The sequence below is a fragment of the Haliaeetus leucocephalus genome, unplaced genomic scaffold (assembly GCF_000737465.1).
Source record: "Haliaeetus leucocephalus isolate CR32 unplaced genomic scaffold, Haliaeetus_leucocephalus-4.0 Scaffold526, whole genome shotgun sequence".
Classification (NCBI taxonomy): domain Eukaryota; kingdom Metazoa; phylum Chordata; class Aves; order Accipitriformes; family Accipitridae; genus Haliaeetus; species Haliaeetus leucocephalus.
The window spans coordinates 351874-376659 of NW_010972962.1; the positions used below are offsets into that span (position 1 = coordinate 351874).

Consider the following 24786-nt stretch of genomic DNA (forward strand, 5'->3'; position numbering starts at 1 on the left):
AGTCAAAAAACCAAACAAAGCCATTAATTAATGCTTAACTCCAAGCATGCTTTTTCAGAGGTAGAAAACCTCCTAACCCACTCCCTATTAAACACTTGGTGTCACAGCCTTCCCTTTTGGTTATGTATTACTAATATACAGGCAATAAAATTTGTTCACCACCCACAGTAAACTAGGAGCAAACAGCAAGCAGCCAGTGCAACACAGGTAGGAAATATCATGTCAAGGCACTTGTAATTGAGAATTATTATACCATGACAGTAAACCTACTCCCATATTCATCTCTGTCCTTTTTCCAGAGAAAGTGACAAGGAAGCCCTCAAGAGACTGCCAGTTCTGTGTATTCTGCCAAGCACATTTTTATGCATGCTCTCAGTCACAATCAGCAAAACCCATCATCCGATACCACACATTTTCAGAAAGCACAAGCAACATCCTCTGGCAATTTATTTGGACTAAGAGGCAAAATAATATGCTATTTTGAATAGCTTCCTCCTTAACCTGCACAAAACATTTCAGATTTCAGACAGCAGCATACAGAGCAAGGATCCCATTCATAAAACAAGACTACAGAGGCAGCCCTGTGAATTAGGCAAAAACCAGCCAAGACAGCAGCAGCTCTGCAGAGCAGTGTGTGGCTGCGTCTAAAAGGCATCTTCCACCGAGCAACCAAGTATTCCTTTAGCACCCTCCCTTCCCCCAAAACAAAAATAATCACAACATCACATGCCTGACCACGTTTACGCAAGAATGCACAACAATATTTTGGACCAAGTACCATACTACATTTTGGAGCATTACATAAAGCCACACATTGATGCAGACGACTCTTGAAAAGTTTGGCAGTAGCCAGGTTCTTTCTCATAACCTTGCAATTTTCATTCTGGGTATCAGAACAAAGTCCCATTCAAGAAACAACCCACGACACGTCATGTTATGCCTGCTCCCAGCCAGAGGGCACCTGCACCTCATCTTTGCCACCAGTCACATTTTCATAAGCCATAGTCTTGGCAGGATGAGTCATTCTTCCGGTGACGTGGTGAAGCAGCTGTCTTTGTAGGCGATGGAGAAGCCGCACCAGGTAATTCAGGCCCACCTTCAGCAAGGACTGGTACAGAGGCCAGGAGAGGCACTTTCTTCCTTCCCAGGAAGCCAGCTCCTTCAAACCCCATTTTCTTTTTGCTTTCTGCTTTGGCTTCACACTCTTCTTCTGGTCCTCTTCTTTTGAGATCCAGAGAACTCTCTGGCAGACGGTAAACCTCTGTACTGCAACACCCACCTGCATCTGTCACGCCTGTGCCTCGCACTTCAAGTGCTGTTGTCAGGACTGCCTTCCTCTCAGCTGTACTGCCCTCAGCTGTTGCCTTCCTGGCCTCTGTCTGGCTTGAATTCCCATTTGCAGCAGCTGCCTTCTCTGTTGGGCTTTTGTTGGGTAAGTTAAAAGCCTGGAAGTCCCGGTAACTGTGAAAGCTCTCCGTCCGCCTTGCTCTTGCTAATAGGGGGCTTTCTCTGTATGGCCGCACAGACCCATACGTGGCTGTTTCATGGATTGTTTCATGGTGCTGCAATTGGAGGCTTCAAAAAAGAAAAACAACCAAGGAAGAGAAGAGCAGATGTTAGGCTGAGAATAGCAGCCAGTTCTGCACACCCTGCTCCCACCCACCACTGCAAGTCCCACTAAAATAGCAATATACTCATTACAACCCCCACACAAGGGCTTCCAGATCGCTTACTTCAGATTCTCATAGGATACTTTCATCTGCACACACCTAAACCATCAGAAATCGAGGAGTATGTGTATGTAGTCCAAGACACTTAGGGCATGGATTCAGGGGCTCTGGTGACCAAACACCTCTTTGCCTACCTGAAGGGTAAAACCTTTGGTGTCTGCAGCCAGTGCCAGCCTTGGTGACTTACCTGGAATTAGATTCCCGAAGCCGGTTTGGCTGAACAACTGAGGTGGCAGGACTGATGTTGGGTGTGGCACAGCGAGACGTACTCAAGTCACACTGGTCAAGCAACTTGAGCAGCTCTTCCTCTGTGGGGCCACCAACATCTGAAAGAGACAGCTCTTAGTGCCCAAGTTCATTTACCATAGTCACGCACATGTTAGGACGGAAAAAGAACCACACCACAGTCCTGGCATAACACAACTTACCTTTGTCTTCACTCTTATTAACCATGTCCATAGCTGTGGTCAGGTCCCACATCTGGATGCTGCCATTTGAATGTCCAGTGAAGAGGTAGCGGCGTGGCCGGGAGCCCATTCTGCTGGATCCTTCACATTCTCGCACAGTAAATGATGAGATAGTAGTGCAGTCAACTGCCTGGATCTCACAGATCCTACAGGAAGAGAAACCCCAAGTTACCAAAACAATTGCACCTGGCAGAATTTGGCCAGTAAAGTCAGTAGTGTTTCAATTTTCTAAGAAGGCACCAAACTTGCCATCAGAAAAAGACCTTTCTTCCAGACAAAATTGCTTCCCCTGCATGACTGGCATGCTGCTCAGCTGCAGCCCCTAAAACATCTGCAGTCTCACTGCTTGTTTATTTTTATTAGGGAACCCCCATATGTTCCATGTCCATTTTCAGTTTGCAATGATTAGAAACCTAAGGCATTTGCAAGAATGACAGTAACTAGCCCCTTCATAGGCTAGACTCTGAATTTCAGTCTAGGAAACTAACCTGCCGAAACAGCATATTTAACCATATAAAAGATATGCAAAAAAATCCAAGGATGATAAACCCAAGGTTATCTATACAGATAACTTTTATCTTATGACAACTGCAATATCACTTGACATGGCGGATCTCCATCACCTTTTTCCCTTTATTTTAGAAGCTTATGTGGGGAGTGAGAGCAAAAGGACTCCCAAAACTAAGCTGCTAAGCCAGATTCCACACCAAAACCTCACATATTCTGGGTAATGTGTTCTAGTGGCCCCTTGTATTGAGCTTTTTTACCCAAGAAGTGCAAAATAAGTCATCTAATAAAACCCTCCACTACATACAAATCTAGCCTGAAAAAAAAAAAAAACCCCAAACAAAAAAACCCACACCAGTAATCTGCAGGGCTTCTGTCCTCTATTCAGATGCCAATAGTGTTAAGGCATCAATGTTTTCACCCAGATTTGAAGTTACTAGGCAAGAGATGCAAGAATAATAACAAACATAGAACTGAGATGCACCATCTTTTCTGATCTCTTGCCATCTTGCTAGCCTAACAGGAAGAAAAGCAGCTGTGGTTATTCAGCCATTTTTTTTACTACGTTGGCAGCAACATAGTAGAATATTATGAAGTCAAGCGTAAGTAAATAATTGTATAGCTGACCTAGAAGACAGTCTCTCAGTTTTAAAGGTTCTAATATCTTCAAAGACAAGTACAAAGGAAGAGGGGAACTGCTTCCCTGTCTACCTTTGTGAGCAGCATAATCCCTGCTGCCAGCAACTTCAACATTAGTGTTGAAATTTAATGTTAGCATGGTACCATGGCTGACAGTTACAGATTCTGTAAAGGCACACAAATGTTTGTTTTGTGAGCTCAGCAGGCAAGCCATCATGAGGTGAGTCTCTGCTCTCACATTTTTCAAAACGCCATTTGGCTTCTAGGTTATAGTAGATCATTAATTACAGTTCTGTTACTAACACACAAACTAGAGTTCAGCCGGAGCTGTCTAGCACATTAGAAGCTTGCTAAGTGCGACTGCATGCACGCCTATGGGATGGGAGACCCTGCCACCTAAACAGTCCTGCTCCTTTCTCACTTAAAACCCTAAACATGGAGGTACCTCTTCCCAGTTGAAGACAGCCTTACAAACAGCTTATTAGTGATGGGAACAACTTTTTGGATAAACACCTGTTGATCATCACGTTCACCAAAGGGTCCTAGAGAAAAAAAAAAAAAGATTACTTTTTTGTTTGTTTCAATTCCCTCACCCTCTTCCCCACACAGTCCTGAAGACCCAAACTCATATTAGTATGACCACTGCAACTTTAAAGCATCAGGACCAGGGAACCAAAGATGACGAATAGCTAGAAAAAGCCACCCAATGGTTAGAAGCCTCTACAGATAAAAATATTTTTTGTTCTTTTGTTCAACCCGTTCTTGAGTTTCCTGCATGTTCCTGGAGGAATTACTATGTCAGTACAAACCCTATGTTAGGCCTCTATAATAACTAAAAGTACTTTCTTACTTTGCAGCTCCTAGATGTCTAAAGGCTTAATCAGATTTCTTGCCATAGTACTGACAGCACTGTGTGTTCACCGGACATCCTATTCATCAAAGGTTCATTTGCAAGACTCAGACCACAAAGGAATCTAGACTACCTGTTTACCCATATTTACCAACATGCATTCCTTCAGTATCTTGCTATAGCAATGTGCTAGCACCATTTGCCTCTGCAATTTCAAGGTTTCAGTAAACTTTGTCACAACTTCAAATTCATTTAAGAATTTTTCACATGTGCATCATTTAACCCCGACTGAACAGTGAACTGGAATTTGCAGTAGACGCAAACCTTGCTATGCTCACCTGCTTTAATACAGTCTTCTGTGCTTCCTGTCACTCTGTAGTTAAATCAAAAGTGAAATGCTGCATCAGTTTGCTCAAGAAGTGCTATAGTATCTGTGTTCCAAAGTTTTTCCTCCCTTTTTCTTACGTTCAGAGTAAGCCCTTTAAGTGTACTCACTCTATAGAGCCTAAGTAGTGAGTATTTCCAGGTGAATCTTACAGATCCCTGCCATCTTTTCAAGTGGAGAGCAGCATGTAAGAGCTTACACCCATCAGCTGACTTGCATGTTATAGTGCTGAAGGCCTGTTAAACCTTTAGGAGACCAGTGAACATACAGGCTCAGCACACTGCATTCGAGAGACATCCTACCAATGTCATTTCCAGAACAGTAACTGCCATGACTCTCTGCTTCCTCCAGGGATAAGATTTTGAATGATGCAAGAGGTGTTGAGCCTGGCTGAGTTGAAATCATGCCCCGGAACCGAGTCACAGTCCATGTCCGTACATGGTTGTTATCAGCACAGACTAGAAAGGAAAAGATGACAAAACTTTTGAGATTACTTCTCTAATGATTTCTATACAACAGTTTTTCAAGATTGAGCAATCAAGCAGAATTTAGTCAATGTCAGGTCACATAGTATCTCCAGACAATTATCTATCAATCTACAAATTGTTGCTGATGTCCTGATTTCTATTAGTTTTGTCTCTTCCCTCAGAAATTCAAGAAACAAACTGAGGCAGGTTGAACACAACATTAAGGTCTGTGTGCAGATGCTAGGACAACACTTGTCATGAGAGCAGCCTGGCAGCAGAACCCTCATCACACAATAGTGCTCTTCTATTTCATTCGTCAGTTACTCAGTTTTCGACATACAGATGTGCCCTTTCCTGGCACTGAGGGTTTAGCACCAAGTTGCAGGGGAACAGATGACCTCTGGGCTGTTTGTCTGCAGTGTAATTGGATACCATGTTTCCTGCTCCTTCTTTAAAAAAATTGGGATAGCAGTAGAAAGTACATCTGTTCTCTGCTGTGCTTGCTGAATTCTAGGTGAAATAAGATTCTTTCAGAGGGAGGAGTGATTGCATTTTCCCTGAAAGCAAAACACTTTCCTGAGCCTAACATAGGAAAAACAGGATAGCACAACAACCACTGGGAGACTGCTGAGAAAAGAAAAAAACACAGCCCTTTGAAGCCATGGGAAAGCTTTTTCTATGGTCCAAGAAGAGACAGCGCACATTTTGCTGCAACCCAGAAAGCTCCTGGAAGGCTGTTAAAAGAAGAAAAGTCCTACAGGACCTGCCCACAACCATAAGACTTGACAGGGATATATTTGTTTACAAACCCTTTTATTTCCACAAATGGCAATCTTGGAATAAGACACAAACAAAAGAGTTAGTTGTTCCAGTATCTCGTCAAATAAAACCTAGACCTTTTAATTGCTAAAGGCTTTGAAGAATGCTTACTTTAAGAAAGAAGATCCAAGCAAACCTAGACCCTCCCTGCCCCCAAACCTGTCCAACTCATTTCTATCACATGGGAACAATGCAAGTTATAAAGCAATGCATACAAATACGTCATTGCTCAGGAGGAGGGGAGAACCACCAATACAAGTTTGTGCATGGAAAAGATTACCTGAGACAAGGTGTTTCTCTGAGAGCATGATCTTCGTAACAGGACTTCGATGAACTGTGAAGGTCTGAAAGAGCTGAGGCCCAGACCCAACTGTTTCAGGGTGCTGTACAATCACCCTCACTGCTCCAGAGCTGGTGCCATAGGCAATCTCAATCCAATTGCCACTTACACCTAAAGCAAGCAAGAACACGGTTGTTTCCCCCCAGGAATGAAAGCTTGTCTTACTGGGGTCAGGGAATGCGGCAGTAGAAAATAGTATTTCCAAGCTTCCACAGTAAGACAGATATTTATTTTAAACACTGTTTATTCATTATTTTCCCATGAACAGAGAGGACATTTTGCCACTAAAAAAACGCAACATTTGTTCAATTCCAGCCTTCTCTCCTATTCTCTCCTCCCTTCTGGAAGTGAAAGAAGAGATAGATAAAGTCATATGATCAGATATTTTGGCATTCCTCACAGTGATATAGTCAATACATGTCACATACCATTTATTTTTCTGCCTTAGTGGGAGGCAAATGGCAAAGCAGTGCAAGAGCAGGAAGGACTATTGTTAAAAAGGTCACTGATGTACCAAGATAGTTATGTGAGTAACCACTTTCTCCCAGTTTGGTTTTCTCCTGGGTTTCGGTTTGTTGGGTTTTTTTTTTGGGGGGGGGGGGGGGGGTGTTGGTTGTAATTTTTTTTTAAAGATAGCTGCACTGTGATTACAAAAGGGTATATACACACAATAGTTAAGCATCATTCAGCTGCACATAGAAATGGTTTTTAGTGTTAGACGCAACAGCAAGGTTGTCTCCCCCCCAGTTCACCACAAACTATTTCAGTGAATACAATTCATAATCTAAGTGCACATCTTGTGTAAAAGGCTTAAAACCAGCACAGGTACATTATGCACAAGCATTAATATATGATGTATTATGTTATTACATTATATGTTAACATATAATGCATGATGTACAGGCATATGCACACATACATGTACATACATGTAGCCATTTATTCATATGTACAGATGTAAGGGGAAACGGTTATGCCTAGCATTCATCATTCATTTGAAAATGATTAAATGAAGAAAAATTCATTGTTTATGTCAAGGGCTACCTTGTCTGCTTTAGCCCTGCTATGCAGCAATAGAAAAAGTCCATTTAAAAAAAAGAAAAAACCCACATCTGGAACAGACTCTCACTGAAGAGACAGTGATAGAATACTGACTTGTTTTAGGTGTGAGGTAGACACTGAGCGCTGTTATAGCATCATTGGAGGGATCATGGTACAATTCTGTCACTAGAAGATCATTGTCTTTCATTCGCAATGGGAACTTCTGCATGTCTGTGGGGAAGAGACATTTGTTTATTACTCTGAATAGACAGAGTTGTTCTGATACAACCTAGACCAACTAAAGAGTGTAAGAACAAAGCTGCTCAGTACCACCTCCTTTTTATTCCACCCTGTTCCCATTTCTTACCTATATAGTAGATAGAGCCATTGTTACAGCCCAGCAGCAGAAAAGACCCAGCAGTATCATAGCTTGTGATAGGAACAACATCCTGAACCTAGTGCAAACAGAAAGCAAAAAAAAAAAAAAATCAAGAAGTTAGGTTGCTACTTTCTCAGTTTTCAGACATTTTCAGTACATTTTGTTGAAGAACACCCAAGTTTGGTACTGGTCTGAAGCTGTTGTGCACGCACTCGCATATACAATGGCATTCTTAAAGTACTGCTGGTAGATCACGTTCCTCTACCAAACTGGATCTTAAGTCACGAAGTTCAGCAGAAGCAGGCAGACAAGTTAGCACAACTGCTCTGGAAGATCGTTCTCCACGTGAAGGCACAAAGCATAGAGCGTTGCAGCCAAACCACATGTTCAAAAGAGGATTTTTTTTTTCCAATATGCAAAATGAGTGTACTTCACACTTTCTGTCCTATCCCTTTGGCCCTTTCTGACAACTCCTTAAGAGGTTGCTGGGCAAAAAAACTAGACGTTGCCTCTCTAAGCCTTCCTTTACCCCCAGTTCTTGTGTCCCTCTGCCAGCCTCTATGGATATCTCAGCATCGAACAGATAGATAACAAGGGGAAAAAAATTCTTGTCCCATGACAATTTCCCACTTCCAATACACATCCACACCAAGTAAACTGGAAGGCAGCCCTGCCATATTTTACTTATTGGTCTACAACTTAAGGTGAGGGATTGAGAATGCCCTCTCTTTGCCCTCTAAGATCCAAAGGAGTGCTTATCCTCTCAGGTGGGACAGAGATCTTGAGCAAAGAAAAAGTTTAGCTTATCCTAGGTATGATCCTCTACCTCAAGCAATTTTTTTGCTTCAGCCCTGAGGAAGAAAAAGCTAAAAGCCATTTTATCCAGAGCACTCAAACATGCACAAAGTCATAGCATTTTTCCTATACTCCATATGTTTCAGTCAGTCTGCTTAATGGACACTGAATATTAATTCATGGAAATTTCAGCTTAAGTTCTCATTTCTCTCTGACCAGCACCATTCTTCCAATTGCTTCAGAGACTTAGCTTCAAAAGATTATTTTTTTTTCCAGACTACTTTAAAAAAGCAGTACAAGAGCAGAAAGGCAAGAAACTAAACAGAGTCTCAGCAGCTAGGAGTCTATGGATCAAGGTGCAGTGTGCTCTCTGGTTCTGTGGATCAAAGGCATATACAGAAGCTCCTCATCTGCAAGAAGTTTACAAAACTAATGAAGGTAGAGGCAACCCATCAACAGATATACCACTTTACTCATCACCTTGCAGAAGACATAACAACTGCAAGGAAAGGCCTGAGCAAGAGGATCCGCAGAGACTGACTGACTGGATCAGAGAGATCATACAAAACAAGGAGAGTCCTTTCTTCTGCAGCAGAGACAGGAACACCAGAGGTGATTCAGCAGTTGCACCTGCCAAGATGTGAACTTTCATCAGGAAACAGAGTGACACTATACAACAGTTACTGGTAAAACATGGCCAGTGAGAATCCTCACTTCGCAGACTTTTTCTGTCATACTCTATTGCTTTGTTACCTCTTATTCTACAACACTAAATATTCAGCTTCCTTTACACCCTCCTATGCTAAGAATTTAATTACTGATCTATCTACCACCCACAAGCTCCTCTCCTTGTTGCATGCAACTGATACATTGCCAGAGAAATAAGTGCTAGGGAAACCACCTCAGCTAGTCTGCTCAAATCTCCAAGATGGAAAGAAGATGCGAGAACCAATTAGAGGCAGAGGTCAGAGTTACATCTTCAGGGTGTAACACATCAAATAAAAAAATCACAGTGTTATGAAGGATAGCTTTGCACAAACTAAGCCTCCTTAAAGTAGAACTTAGAAAGGCATCAGTAAAGAAAGCCTGAAAAGAAACAAAGTTCTTGGTCTGAAATGGGGAATTGGCACATTCTGTTCCCCAAAACCTCTCTCACTGCAGCAAGTATGATTACAGCCTAAGTCCAAAGCTATGGGCAACTCATGGAAAGCAGTTACACAAATATCATGTATTCTCACGAGGAATTTGGAGATCAAAGGTATAACCCTGCCACTTAAGTCTTTATGGCGTTCTTCAAGAAGAATGTGTTTTAAAGGGAGATAAAGATCTATAGAAGATGGGGGGTTTTTCTCCTTACCAACAAAAGAGCCCGAGGTACAGAAAACACCTTGAAATTAGTTGGATTGGGGTGGGGTTTGTTTGGTTTGGGCTTTGTTTTTTGTTTGTTGCTTTGGGTTTGTGTTTTTGTTTGTTGGTTTGTTTGTTTTTTTAAAGGGGGTTATTCTCATCCTCTAGGAAAAAATTAGAAAGCCAAAAACCTTGGGTTTAGGACATCCTGGTATATAAGCCCTTCTTAAAGATTTTCTACGCTTCAGTAAGAAATGCTTTCACCAAAGGAACAGTCAGTCAAACTGAGGAACTATTAATGGGATCAGAAAGATTTCTGTGGCTCCCCCTGGAAAAAGTGATGATGAATGGGACATCGGGTTTTATTCCTTATGACTTGCTCCTTTAGAAAATATTGTCAAATGCCAGCTTGTCACATAGCATTAAGTTGTCTCTTAACAGAAGATTTTGCAAGGCATCAATAGAGCTTTAAATAATGTTTTGTTTAATTCAAGACCATACTAACATGTCTGTCTCTGCTGCAGAAGCAGTGCTATCCCATGGTTATTATCTGTGTTATTTGTTAGCAGTACTGTCACTTAAGGGTTGAATCAGAACTTAGTCAGCAAACAGTGCAGCAGCCTCAGGTCAGTTCTGCCTCTTGAGATTTGCAAGGCAATTTGGGGATTTTTATTGCGTCCAGGTTTTGTGTCACAAAGATGTACATCTGGCTGTGTTACAAGCTTTGTTATTCACATGAATGCTCAACTGTTTTCTCAGACTCATACAGACTCCAAGGATCTCTCTATTTAATATGCATTCTGACAACAGGAATGAAGTCAGGGCAGCCAGAAGCATCCACATGCGAGACAGACATCTTTAAAGCACCATGTATATTTCTGCTGAAGAAGACTCTCCCATTGTAAAGCAACTTTTGAGAGCCCCAGATATGAGACTGCCTTCTTGTTATCTTCTTCTTTCACACAGTGCAGAAATTGTTGCCACACATTTCCCACAATTTTTTTATTTCCTATGATCCTAGTGAGTTTTTACAAAGTTAGTAATCCACAAGGAAGTTTAAATATATACACACTTGACATTTATTACTCCAAATCACACCACGTCCTTTTATTTGAAAGCCTAAAAATCATGCTTGGTAGTACCACCAAACAATTCAACATGCTGCTCACAGGCACAATACTCTAATACCAAGGTGGCAAACTCCATAACGTAAGTCAAGGCTGAAAACCCTGTGACAAGCGTTTCACATATGCTTTTAGATTATTTTATTCTCTTTTTACTAGAAAGACATACCAGCTTATTAAAAGTGATGCGGAAAATTGAACTGAACACACCTGCCAATGCTGAGTCACAGCATTCCACACTCCCACTTTCCCTGTATGGCTTGTAGCTACCAACTGGTTGCCAATGAAGAACAGAGCATCTACGGGGACTCCAAGACTGAACACTCCTACAAAAAATGAAGAGTCTATGAAGCTCATCTAAAATAAAGAGAAAAAAACAGTAACAATGGAATCTCTCCACTATTATCATGTCACATTTATTACAGTAGCAAGTAAAGAAAAGCCAAAACTGGGTTTGCAGTGTGCTAGGTGAGGTACCGCTCAAGCAGAAAACTGGGTTCCATTAAATTAAATGGCAGCATGATGTCATCTCTGCTGATGCAATCATTACTTGGGAAGGAGAAAGGAGACAAGAGAATGAAGAAGAGCCCATGCAAAATATGCATTCCTTATTTTTCTATAGCCATCAAACTCTCAGATAGCTTTATACATTCTAAGGCATTAAAAAAATAAATAAATAAAAATCCTATTACAGCAAGCAGGATTTTTTGGGGTTGTTTTGTGGGTATTTTTTTATCTGTGACTATTAAGTGTCATTTAAGAAGCAGTAAGCTCATAGGTTTTGCTAGACAAATTTATTCCATACTTTAAAAGGCAACTGCAAACTAGTATTACAAGTTCTCACCACTTTTTTTTTTTTTAAAGTCCAAACAAATAGATGTAGTCTGAAAATATATTTTAGAAACTAAATACAGCTACAAGGCTTCATCCTTATTCTTGTGAAAACACTGAACAACCCCAATGTGACACTACTTGAATACATTCAAATTTCTCTTTTAGCAGAAATACTTGAACCTGGAAAAATAAGCAGCCTGCAAAAGCCTACTTCTTTCTTTCTTTCTCTTGTCATCTCCAGAGCTTTAAGTTTGGTTACAGTCTACATGAGTAGAAAGTACAGGCTATTAAAAATTAAAACTATATAGGGAACCAGTTTCACCAATCACCACATACTATTCAAAATCTGGAAGATAAGACTTACCAGCAAATGCTGGCCTTCCAAATAAAGCAAATGTGGCATCAAAAACAGTGCAGAACATGACAGGCATTGATACCTATGGTTACAGCAGACCTTAACATCTGAGCTTTTCTATAAAATCTGTCCTCTCTTTAGAGCTTCCTAGTGTCATCATAGATCTGAGTATTTTTAATTGAACTGCAAACTTGGATAGCATACTACATTTTGTACTATTTATTGTACCATGTATTCAAAAGCTACAGCAAACTAAAGTCTCAGATAATTTCCAAGTTTGCCAGCTATGAAGTCCAGCAAACCGGCCCAGTAAGTAACTCAGTTTGTAAGTAATTCCAGGCTAAGTTCTACTGCCTGGTAAGTACAAAAGTCATTACTACTGAGGATACATTACACTACCAAGTGTCAAGCTGCACTCATAAATTTCCTATTCCATACTGCTCACTCTACATATTTATATTACTCCTCACTAATACACTTTAGCTGCAGCAGACAGATGTCCTCAAGAGTACCCAACAGCTGGAAAATTTCCCAACATTGTTTTGGACAAATTCAAATGAACAGAGTGCCATTCCCAACGAAGAAGCAGCCCTCTGTTACACCCCAAAATGGAAACTCAGGAAGCTCAATATATACTTATGTTTTAATTAGGATGCTAAACTGTTTTCCAGGGCACAGTACAATCATTTGATGCAGATAAGATTCAGCAGTACAGGCCACATGAAAAAGGCAATAATAAAAAATCCACAGAAACAACTAGAATTGATTACTCCAGAGAAGGATGAGGTTCAAGGAAATCAAGGAAGACAGCTTGAATGGTCTAGAGGAATTTGAAGTGTCAGTCCTGCTTAGGCTCAACAATCTTGAGACCCATCCACAGGGGAGACAATGCTATACATAATGACAGGCTCTTGTCTTAAGGGTCCCTCTCAGTAAAATACTGCTTACAGCAGCAATCCAGCAGCAGTGTCTTATGTAAGTAATATTGAAAGGAAAGAGAGCGCTCTGGGAGAGCTCTATCACAAAGATGCCAGCCCACACAATTTTCCAAGGATGGTGTTGCCAGGCTCCAGCAACTGAAACAAGTAGTTTCTTTCACAAGATGATAGCAATGTTCTGTAACACAAAGCAGGACTGCAAGCATTTGCCACTACAAGGAAACAAGACAGCTCTATTCAAGTTACTACTATTAAACACAAGCGTATTTTAGGTTTTTTACACCAAGCAGCATGACCTATTATCCAAAAGAGGTACAGTACATTTTGGTCAGTGTTAGTCAGACTAAAGATTCAATCCTATAGGTACTTTCTCTCTGCTCTCCCCTGCCTCAAGTGGCATTTCCTTTGTTTCACAAAGTCACTCCAATGCAGCACAGCCTGTTTAGCAAAAGTGCTTCCTTCAGTTTTGTTGCTATGTTCAGTCATAGTCTGAGCTATCAGAACCTTATGATATTGGCATATTTTAGAGTTTTTATTTGAAAGTAAAAGTCCACTTATGGTTTTTGTGTCTCTTTGCACTTTGTTTCTAAAAATCCAAGATGTTGCTTCATGTATCTGACTGCAAATCCCAAGGTAACACAAGCAGCTAAGTCAAACCAGAAAATGCAGGAGGAACGTAATAGCACAGTGCTTAAAGCAATGCCTACCAGAAGAGCACAGCTGTCACAATAACTCTTCCCTGCCTTTAAGATTTGGTCAAGGGGAGCATAACATAAGAAAAGGCTTCTCAAGTACAATATTTACTCCCTGTTTAATACAGATATTTTGTATTCAACTGTTAGACACACCTTTCATATTTTTTTAAAGTACAGTGGAACCTCCTTTTCTGTTTTGCTGACCATGATTATATACAAGAACTCTATGAGTCACAAGTAAAACAGCAGTATACAGCTGCATTATCTCATGCAAGACCTTTGCCCTTCCCCATCTTCAAATCTGACTTGCTGTTTCCACTCATTCAAGCATGAAAAAGAAGCAACAGCTGTTAACATAGCTAGAAATTGCCTGAGCATCTTTCAAGTAAGCTCTTCTTTTAAAGGCACATGGATCAAAACTTGAATTTGGTCATTTTGACTTTAATTAATGACCACATTAATTCTCATGACTTCAACTATACGTCTAATAACAAATTAACTCAGCTTTAAGTTTCAGAGAAAAGTGTCCACATAAGGAGATTGCTGTCATACTTTGTTAGTAGTATCCACTGCCAGAGGAAACAGACATTACTGGCATAACAGTGGTTATTCAAACACCAGGGATTAGGCTAGAGGAAGTTCCTAATACCATTCCCTTCACTGCCTCCCAAATTTGCCCTGTATTTGAACAACACTGAGTCAGACAAGCCATCAGATCAATACCAAAGAATATTTACTTCTGAAAATGTCTTCTTGCTGTTTCTAAAGCCTCCCTAATTGTGTGTCCTTCAGTGCCAAGGTGTACAAGCAGTAATTCCTCTATGCTTAGGATAGTAGAGTGTGCTTTTTCCCTACCTAGACACCCAAGTTATAAAAAGAAGAATTTTTTATCTTCCCAATTCCATTCATGAACTACATCTGACAGAGAACTGAAATCTTTTCATCATCTCATTGTAAAAATACAGCTTTAATAAGGCAAAGGAAAGAAAAGAGCAGAATGTCTCAGTATCTGTAGCTTTCCACCTCAGAAACTTGGCTCCTTTGTGCTATGGCCTAGATTCAAATGCAAGTCCAGGGAAAAGTTTAACTCTTAATTTGCATCTTCACACAAAAACTCAAACTGAACAGTAAGTATTAGTTAGTATCTGTTCAGTAAACAGACTAGTTTTTTGTCTTCATATCTTTGATTTTGAGAAAGGATGACAGAGAAGAAAGTTAGTATGCTCTAATAGGTTGCTGTACTGTAGGCTTGTTTTGTCACTTTGTGAAGTGAATACTGAACAGTATGGATCATACATACCTCAAAATAAGGTCACAGACTTCCTTCTGTTTAAACACACACACACAAAAAAAAAAAAAGAAAAAAACCACAGGCCATTATAGTTACCAATTTCACTGCCACTACCACCATCTTGAATGCTCCACAAGATTATGCTACTCTCCGAGGCAACTGCAACCATCTTATCCTTGTCTCCATGAGGTCCTCCAACCACCTTAGCATTGAGAGCCACTCGCTCAATTGTCCAGTCCAGATAGGGACTTGTGAACACCTGCTGCCACCCAGATGACTCTTTGATTCTGGAAGGGCAAAGGAGGGAACAGGAAGCAGAGGTTAGAGATTCAGAAACAGACAACTCTGTCTAAGCCTGAACCAATGGGAATGATCTAGTCTTACAGGCTAAGCCACAAAACTTCAAATTCCAGTTAAGCACTATAGTCTACAAAAGCTGTATTTTTTTTTCCTTGAAGTCTGATACTGCATATTATTCCAGTGTTTTGCAGCTACTGGAGCCCTGTGCTGAGCTCTTTCCTCATAGAAGCACATCTGATATAGAATTTACAAGACCAAGCCAAGAGCTTGGGCTAGACAAATGCTAGAGAATGAGGTTCAGCATAAGACTTTAGAAGAAATCTCTATTAATTTCCAGAGGCAAGGTATCTTATATATCATGCAAGACACCCAATCATGCTCCAGCATAAAGCTGTGCTATCTAGTCGCATTTTCTGTTTATGGTACACTGTAAACAGATAATACTGAATTGAGTATAAGCTTTTTTTTTTCTTTTAGGGAATAATTTGCCTGTGCAATTTTGAAGACTTATTTGATGCCAGAAAAGCACAATGCATCTGATTTGATTTCAAGCAATAATTTAGATACTTTGCAACTGAGCTAAAGCACACTAAATCTCAGCAATCAAATTATATAAATGTTAACATGGAAAGCAGAAACGTATCTAGTATTTTGTGTCATTGTTGCCATTCTTTCACTTCAGCCCTGCATCCTGCCGGGAGCTGAAGCACCACAAATCACTGTTGTCTATCCATACAGCATGCAAAAGTTGTAGTGAAGTCACTTAAGAGAAGGATTGCAATAGCCATAAGCCTTTGAATGCAACCAAATCATTCTCACAAGATTTATTATAAAATTTTAAAGACTTCTGTCATACTTCAAAGGAAAAAAAAAACCAAACTATCTTTAGGATGCATTGAGCTTTGCTGTAGCTTTTTTACGAAAATAATAATCTTAAGGATTTAAATAGTATCTGTTACGAGCAGCCTAAAAGAAAGTCGCAAACTCAAACATCTGAATATACTTCATTTCTTACTACATGGGATTCACTGTCCAGTCCACTACAAATTACCATTTACTTTGACAAGTGATTCTGGCTAAAATTCAGATGTTGCCCTTACATTAAAATAGTACTGACAAGAATCTTACGAGTCACATCATTTAACTGCACCACAGCAGCACCATATAAGCAAGCTAATTTAAATTTGTGGGTAGAGGGAAGTAGTTTTAAGTGTATGCTGTCTCCTCAAACACTAGGTATTCAGAAAAGTCTAGGCACATTCACCTGTCAAGCCATAAAAAACTAAACCAGACAGGTACTAGGATACAGCAGAGAGGGGAAGAAAACCGTTACCAAAAGCTGTGTAAGATCAGAATGGAAGAGGGAAAATTCCACCACTGTATTCCTAAAGTTCCTTCAAGTTTCAGAAGAAAAAAAATATTCAAAACAAGGCAAGAGTGCTACCTTGAGTCACTATGAAGAAAAGCAGCATTTTAAATTGGCATTTTGACCTGCACCCTCTTTCAAAAACCATTCAAGTCTGACATGCTTCATCAAAAGCATCACTAATGACTTAAGTTCAATGGTACCAAGTCTCATTAAGTAGATTACCAAGCAGGAGAGGCAGAATCTTTCACTTAAGTGAACTAGCATCCAAGGAAAACAGAGATAAAATCCTAAGAAAGGGACAATTAGCACAAAGACAATTGCAAATCATTGCCTCTTTCTCCAGTCAGACCATATTAAGCATAACTGAAAACAAGAACATGAAGTAGAGCAAGAGAAGCCACATTTAATACAAATTAAAGCAAAAGAAACCTGCAGTGGTGAATACAAGAGACAAGTTAGATGTTATTTAAGTTACAAAGTTTAAGCAAGTAAATTAGTATTTTATATAGTGAAAAAGGCAGCAAACTATGGCTTCAGCTTGGCAGTAACCAGAAAGAAGCTATTCACATTACACTCTTTATTCTCCCTTCTGTTTCTGAACCACACTACAACAGCAGTGTTAGATTGGTTTTGGCAACAGCTCTTGTTAAAACATTACTTTCCATTGAAAAGACAGCCACCAATTAAATCAAGACTACCAGATGTGAACTAAAACCAGCTTCTGTAATATGAAGGTGTTAACTATAACTTCACCTGATCTTAAAAAATAGCCAGTTTGTTTACAAGACATTTAAAGACACTTTTCAGCCATCCAGGTGAAGTAGCAAGTGCTTAACAGTTCTGCTAAGCCAAAAAACCTGAAGTTTAAGACAAGGTACATCACTTATGTAGCAAAAATCCTTTAACTGTTTCAAGTTCCTCCATAGTCAAACTTTACAGACTGTCTTCACACTCAAACAGTAGGAAGAACTTTTAAAATGAATCTTTCATTTAAAAGCCTGCTTTAAAACAGGCTTTTGAAGCAGTTAGATGGGAGTCCATTACTTTTGCAACAGCATCAAGAATTGACATCAAAGCAGCAAAATTTGAGTTCCTATCCAGCAGTTTATTTGCAAAAACAAAAGCAGCAACTTGTATTTATAGAAGCAGACTGAATGCATGCGATCTGTCATTTCAGAGTAAAGCAAACTTTCTGCTTTGCTCATAGCAAATTGTCATATATTTTTTAGATTCTGGTAACCTGACAAACAACGATAGTCATACCTGTAGCAAACAGCAAAATGGGCATAGGCAGCTACTATCCAATTGTGGTGGCCAGCTACTATTAGGACTTTCCGTGGGTCCACAGGAAATCCTAAAAACAACAACAAAGCTGAAGTCAGTCAAGTGGTGGGTATTAGAAGATGAGCAGAGACATCTGTAACGGGATAGAGTTCTCTGCTAGGATATGCAACAGAAACTTTGATAATGAAGTTTCTCAAGAAACATTTTCAGCTAGATTCTAGTTAGCAATATTACTCCTCACAATCCTTACAACTATTACAGTTCTTACATGGAAGGAAGACATTTCATCTCAGTCACTACAATGCAAAGTGTTCATAAGGAGAAAGAGGCCAAGTACATGCCCCAGTTTTAAAGCCTGCCAAATTGGTAAAAATTTGAGGATTGTTATCAAAGAAGAAACAACACTCTCTTTTGTAAAGTTCTTTCCAAATAGTTGGTGCAACCCTGTATTACTGTTCCAGACTGTTAAACTGAAATTTCCAGTACCTCAGAATACCTATAGCTCCTCCATTTATTATCTAGTGGGAGCATGCCTGTTTCTGATCTAGAACTAAATTAGGTTTGGCAGAAGTGTTGGATGGCGCTGGAAATCAGAGGTTATGGTACTTGCCTGAGTTAGCTCTCAGCCTTGATATGCTAAAGAACTAAATGCCTGAAGACTGCACCTTCTATCTCATTTTCCCCAAGACTGCCCTCTTCCAAACATGCAGCAACTAACAAAGAAGAATCAGCAATTCATATCCAAGGCTTAGTTTATTACCTGCATATAGATTCACATTTTAACATACTCTAGATTTTCCTAACACTGCTACAATTTACACAATTATAGCCAAAATATGACACTTCTAACAGCATCATTTTGCTTGCAAAGTCAAAAGCTGGAAAATGACAGAATTCAAGCTTATCTTATTTACAGTTTTAATATCTTTTATAGGCAAAGTACTCTATCTAGTCAAACAACTGAAGACTACCTTTAGTCTGAAGACTTGACTCTTGCAGGGCAAGAGAGGCACCACAAGCAAGAAAGAGGTACAAGAGCAGGAAGGAGGTCCTGAACAAAGACCAAAGAGACACTGAGCTGCCTGGCTTTTATCATGGCTTTAATACAGTGTAAGGCATTTGTTTAAGGGGTCACACTAAGACTGCACGAAGAACTTCGATTTGCCTTTCTCTCAGCCTCATGTCTTGATTGGGCAGCAGTGAGCCTTAAATACTGTAGCGTTTCAGTAAGTATTCAGCTATTTAAGATCAGGCAAACATAAACAGACTGAAACCAGAAATAGTACCTCAGTTTTAATTTCCCAGTGACAACCATCTTTTCAATTTGTTTCAGTTTAGAACTGACATTCCTCACCTAGCCTGACTGTACCTTCCCCAGTACCAGCAAGTGTAGGTTGGACACCACCTCCATGAATCTCACTTTCGGAGCAGTTTTGACCAGTTCTAACATCAGCCAGTGGCCCAGCAGTATTATTTATTTTACGGGTGGGAATGCCTATAAAAGAAGAGAGATGTTTGGTCCCACTCTATAAACTTTAGCAATATAACAGATACTCACACACTTCCAAAATACAGGATTAATACTTGTGAATCTTGATCTAAAGTCAAATTCATCTGCTATAAGAATTAGGCAATATCATAACACTGAAACAGAAAATGCTTTTGCTCTCTACGTTGACATTCACAATTTAAGGAACTATCTTCAGAAAACTTGTCAACAATTGGCTAGATATCCCCTAGACTTCAGGTTAACACATGAACTGTGTTCATCTCTACAGAGAAATAAAAATCTAACAAGTACTCATATTGTTAAGGAAAGCTCATTTGTGGTGATTTCTTATCTAGACATAGGGCACCTAAAGTGACTGGACCTTCAGAAAGAAGAAAGCACTCCATGCTGATGACATTTAACTGAAACATACTTGAAGATACTGCACTCTAGTCTACTACCAAACACAGCCTACTTAGTATTAACATGCCACAACCCCCTGCCCAGTATTCTAAATAGGCCATTGCATACAGCATAGAGATAAAAGCCTTGTTTTTTGAATCAGAACAATGTTCGATTCAACCATTCATCTTAATCTTTCCATAGGAAAGCCTTCTCTGGAGAGTTTGACAGCTAGAGTAACTACCTCAGCCAGTCGCCCCCACAAACTAAAGCAGTAAGTGACTGCAAGCAACATCAGATTGTGAATACAAAAATACCTGGAGGAGGCAGGTAGCCATGAAAAAGGACACTGCCACAAGATGAGCGTTCCAGTTCTTCACATAGTAGCAATCTTCTCACTAAGGAGGAAAACCAGATATGACCACAGCTTTCACTTCCTAGGAAGCATTACATTATTTCAAATAACCTTCTGTATCACTAAGTTTGAAAATCTCCAGGGTCACAACTGCCCAGGACTTGTAAGTGGGTCATTACTACAGTAATAAATATGAGATGACTTCATATTAAAAAAAAAAAAGTTACCTAAAGGAGTGATTCCATAGAATTCAGCTTCATGCCTAAGAACATTAATACTCACTCCCCTAGAGAAAGAAAAAGAGAAACAAAAAAAACAAAAAACACAAGGACAAAGTGACTCAATACCTTGAATATAGATACTTGCATATAACTAGATACGACACAATCTGAACATCAAGCTACCTAACAGTTTACAGAATTACCAACAAATGTTGGTATCTGAGATTTCAAAGTGATCTTAATATTAATTATCTTTCATTAAAATAAGGATACAGAAACAATAAAGAAATACATTGCCAGAAGTGGTTTAAGTTACAAGAATCCCTAACAAAATATAATGCTACCATTTCTGCCTCCACCACGCAATACATATACTCTAGACATGGGCCCAGATCTACCAAGGAGCTGAGTCATATATTAGGCATCCAACTAGATGACTAAAACTGAACAATCCTCATTTGAAAAAGTCTTCTATGCATCTGGTCAAATTAATTTTCACTTGAAATAATTAGAACTTCTTACCTTAAGTCTAACTCCTTTGTGCGAAGAAAATTTAAAATAGGTGCAAATGCTGCTGGATCTCGATCAATAAATATCTGCAAAGAAAAACTGCTGTGCTTTAGCATTACTATGGAGCAACCATCAACTAAAATGATTTTTTATGCTGAGCATGGGAAAGAGGAGTTGAAGATGTGAGAGCAGACAAACATAACCCGAAGGTTTTGGACCTCTCCTTTGCTCTCATTATTCTTCTAATTCACTAATTCAACATTCTTAAAAGACATATATGCAAACACTGCTGCAGATAGATGGCACTTAATAAACATGTTCTTTAAGCTCCAGAGTCTCCATGAAGGTCAATGGGTCCTCTCACTTTCTATCATGTGTTCAGAATGCAGTAAATGTAATAAGATCAAGATAAGTTTAGCCTTTTTTTAAGTCAGTTACCATTACAACTACCTCTTCACTTCTAGCAAAGTACTTGTGTGCCTTACTATCACTCAACAACATTTCCATAACTATAGTTTCCCATTTAAGAATATCATATACACAGACTGAAATGGCCATTTTGCTATATATATTTGCCAACAAAAGCTACATTTCCATGCCAGGATTGCTCAACTACATATGCAATAGCTATCTAATGAAAATTACAGCTGTCTGCAATACAGCAGTTAGCAGTTTTTCTGTTTAAAAAAAGTACAGTTGCTGTCTCTGCATTGTCCATACAATGCTGAATGAGCACAAAAATATGCACATTGATCCAGTTTCATTTATCTTGGAATGAAGATGAGAACCAAGAAACCCAGAGATGTCACCAATTTTCATGAAAGTTTAGACTGACTCAGGCAGTGTAACTCCCATTAGCACCCACAGCAAATATTCTTTAGGAGACAACCTAACTGAAAGCATAAGATTAATTTAATGAGTTATCAGTAGGTTTATTACTCACAGCACCAGTTTCATCCTTCAGTGTTGAAATTCTTCCACTCAGCAAACTGCAACACAGAAAATCTTCATTAGATGTCCCTCAGAAATGTACTAACACAAATACAAGATGCAACACTCTCAGTCAGTTTGCTCTCTTTGGGTACTGTTGGTTGCATTTTGGCAAAACAGTGTAGCTGAGCAAAGAAAACTGTCTTGGCAATGCAGAATGCTGGGGGGCTGGAGCAGGGTGGGTGAAGTATCTCTCCTGAACAAAGGAGCAGTGCACGCACACCTAAGGAAAGCCTAAGAGCTGCATCATAAGGACCTTTAGAAAAGAGACACAAGGTCTAGCCTGAAAGGATGGAAAAGTTTTCTCAGGCACCCAGAGGGCTGCATAGTTTGTTACAATCTAGTAAATCGTTAAAAGCTGCTGAAGTAAAAAGGAAGAGTAAACAATCCATTCTGCAAAGACTTACTGGGCAAGAATGGGGTGGATGAGTTGCTACACAATTTTACTTCAAAGTTTCTCTCCCATCAGGTCAAAGTACAAAGATCCATAGAAAACACAACGCCAAAACATTGTTTTAGAGATAAGACGCAAACTAACTAACATCAACAGTTTTATTTCAAGATTCCATCCGAGTCTGGATGGCAATTACCTCTGAGATTTTTCCAGTACTGGATGACTTTCAGAACAACCTCCTTAGACAGTATATTTAGTGTTGAGAGATTGGGGAATAGCATGGGACTTCCTCCTTGTGCCTTTCCTTCCATGCCTCAAAGAACGTGACACTTCCCTGCCACTCCGTTTATCTGAACATTTCAGTAAAACAGGAGCAGGTAATGCTGCCTATGTCAGCTGCCAGGCTTTTATTGGGAAAGAAGTCTAGAGTACAAAAATTAAATGTAAGGAAGCAAAATTGCCAGCCTTTAGGTTTTCTTTTATACATTTAGGATTAACTGGGGTCATAGAGTACAGCAACTACAACACAAAATTACTAGGGTACAACCAGTAAGCAGCACAACCTACAGAAGTAGTAATGGTAGTGACGTAAGAGTTAGCAGAAGCATGTTCAATAATTCAACAGCTCCTGTACCACAAGTTAAAACCCTCAAAACTTTGAGTTAACTCAGGGTACAGCAGTAACTCAAAAAACATTAAAGGCAGTGCTACCGTGCATGGTCAATAAGATCGCAAGAGGTAATATAGTAACACAGCCAGTGGCACCTCCCTTTCCTGCAGATTTGGAGCCTTATTTCCACAACAATCTGCCTAAAAAGTGACAACTCTTCAGCACATATAAGCTGCCATTGCACCATTCAAGACAGAAGATGCCTTTTGGATAACAGCTTATTTCAAATGAATCTGTCCCATTGCTTGAGATAGGGGAAAAAGCATTAAGGAAAAAACCCCACTATTTACAGCATAAATTAAGAACAGAAAACATTTTTTTTTTTAATTACTGTTAATTTGTCTTTGTTTACTGTGATGATGTATTACAAATACCTGGAAAAAAAGGAGTCTGGAATCCACATCAGTGTTTGTCTTGAAGTGCTGAACCTAGGAAACCAAAGTTATAAGTTTAGAATCAGCTGTAAAATTCAAAGGAAGTCTGCTTTATTAAAATACGTTCACTTGTCCTACAAAGGTGATATCAAAAGGGTTTGGGAAGTTTGAGAACATATAAATGCCTACACAGAGTCAGAGGCTGCAGATTCTTTGCACAGATTGTCCTTAAGCACGAAGCAGGACTGTCCAGAGACCCCAAGAGTGTCATTCTTTATATGTTTGTAACACACTGTCCCAAGCATCCTACATTTGCTGCTTCTCATACTTTGTCAACATTAATGCCTGCAAAAAAAAAAAGCAAAAAAAAAAACCCACAAAAAAAGCAGCCACTAAAATAAAAGTTTATTAACAGTGCACTACATTTGTCATTAACTGCAAGTTATCTTTACTCAGGACTCAAAAGGTGCACTGCAAAAGACTACAGTAAGCTTCAAGTTAATATTTTACAGTAAATTTAATTATTTGCCATTTTGCTATTTGGGCCCTCTTAGAGGTCCAAGGTCCCATAATAACAGTTAAAAGTAAGAAAATATTTACTCTGAATCATAATGGTATTATGAAATAATACAAATTATAGTATTATTTATAATGCCAGACAGTATTTTACACAATAAATAACTATGAAAACCTTTATACTTCTTCTGGTTTTGATTAATGTGAAAGACGACAAGTGGACTGGCAGCTTGGAAAATGAGTTCATGCTCCACATAGGCTCTCTCTTACTAGTACCATGACTAAGAAACTTTTGGTGACCTCTTAATTAATGGGAGTCAAAAAAGGAAATGCAAAAGTAAAATTCCATGACAAGTTTCCATATAGTACAGGAATACATTACAAAATATTTTTGGAATAGAAGTACTTAATCATAATTTATCTAGTTTTCACTGCTTGTATTTTCCAGTTTTGGAAGAAAAAAAAGACATAAACAAAAAGCATTACTTTATACCCCCTGAGAGGCAGAAACAACAAAGGCTATATGGAACTATGATCCTGCATAAAACGTGGATTGTGTAGCTGCTCACTGCAAGCATAACAATGACAAATCTGTTTTTAACAGAATATCTACAGTATCAGCGTTCTAAGCACAAACATGCACTAAGTCTTTTCTAAACAAAAAAAATAAAGAGAATCAAAGCAGTTTGCTGCCTAAATGGAAAGTGACTTCAAAGTATATTTGCAGTTTTGCAGAGCTTTTGTCATCAGGAATACAGATCACTACCCTTCTCTACTAAGGGAGTAAGGGATGATTCATTTAACTATACTATAGTATGTGCATAATAGAAAACAACAAGTTACATGAATTTTATCCAAGATTAACCCAGACACTGCTTGTAATTATGGGGATAGATGCAGCATCACCAG

At 39.3% G+C, this 24786-nt stretch overlaps 1 protein-coding gene across 2 annotated transcripts; it reads right to left on the reverse strand.

The window, feature by feature from the left end:
• Positions 1 to 344: 344 nt before the first annotated feature.
• On the reverse strand, positions 345 to 23419 carry KCTD3 (potassium channel tetramerization domain containing 3). 2 transcript variants are annotated; one of them, XM_010576388.1, is made up of 17 exons: positions 23362 to 23419; positions 21877 to 21922; positions 20946 to 21019; positions 20430 to 20488; positions 20165 to 20245; positions 19326 to 19451; positions 17936 to 18026; positions 15100 to 15290; positions 11101 to 11216; positions 7613 to 7700; positions 7360 to 7476; positions 6145 to 6315; positions 4881 to 5036; positions 3789 to 3885; positions 2159 to 2343; positions 1918 to 2056; positions 345 to 1575 (listed from the first exon to the last, which is right to left on the reverse strand). In XM_010576388.1, the coding sequence occupies exons 1-17, from the start codon at positions 23388 to 23390 to the stop codon at positions 993 to 995; spliced, it is 2349 nt and encodes a 782-aa protein (XP_010574690.1). In that variant the 5' UTR covers positions 23391 to 23419; the 3' UTR covers positions 345 to 992. The 2 variants fall into 2 exon arrangements, with proteins under 2 accessions (XP_010574690.1, XP_010574689.1); XM_010576387.1 differs by having other exon boundaries at positions 19311 to 19451; positions 23362 to 23411.
• Positions 23420 to 24786: the final 1367 nt, after the last annotated feature.

What these genes read in the sequence shown, in the direction of transcription:
- KCTD3 (XM_010576387.1), bottom strand. Translation starts at nt 23,390, where the DNA reads ATGTGGATTCCAGACTCCTTTTTTTCCAG. An exon ending in TGGCTACCTGCCTCCTCCAG is followed by an intron (nt 19,452 to 20,164) that starts GTATTTTTGTAT and finishes CTTCTTTTATAG; the next exon opens with GCATTCCCACCCGTAAAATA. An exon ending in AGAGAAACACCTTGTCTCAG is followed by an intron (nt 5,037 to 6,144) that starts GTAATCTTTTCC and finishes TTTCCTTTCTAG; the next exon opens with TCTGTGCTGATAACAACCAT.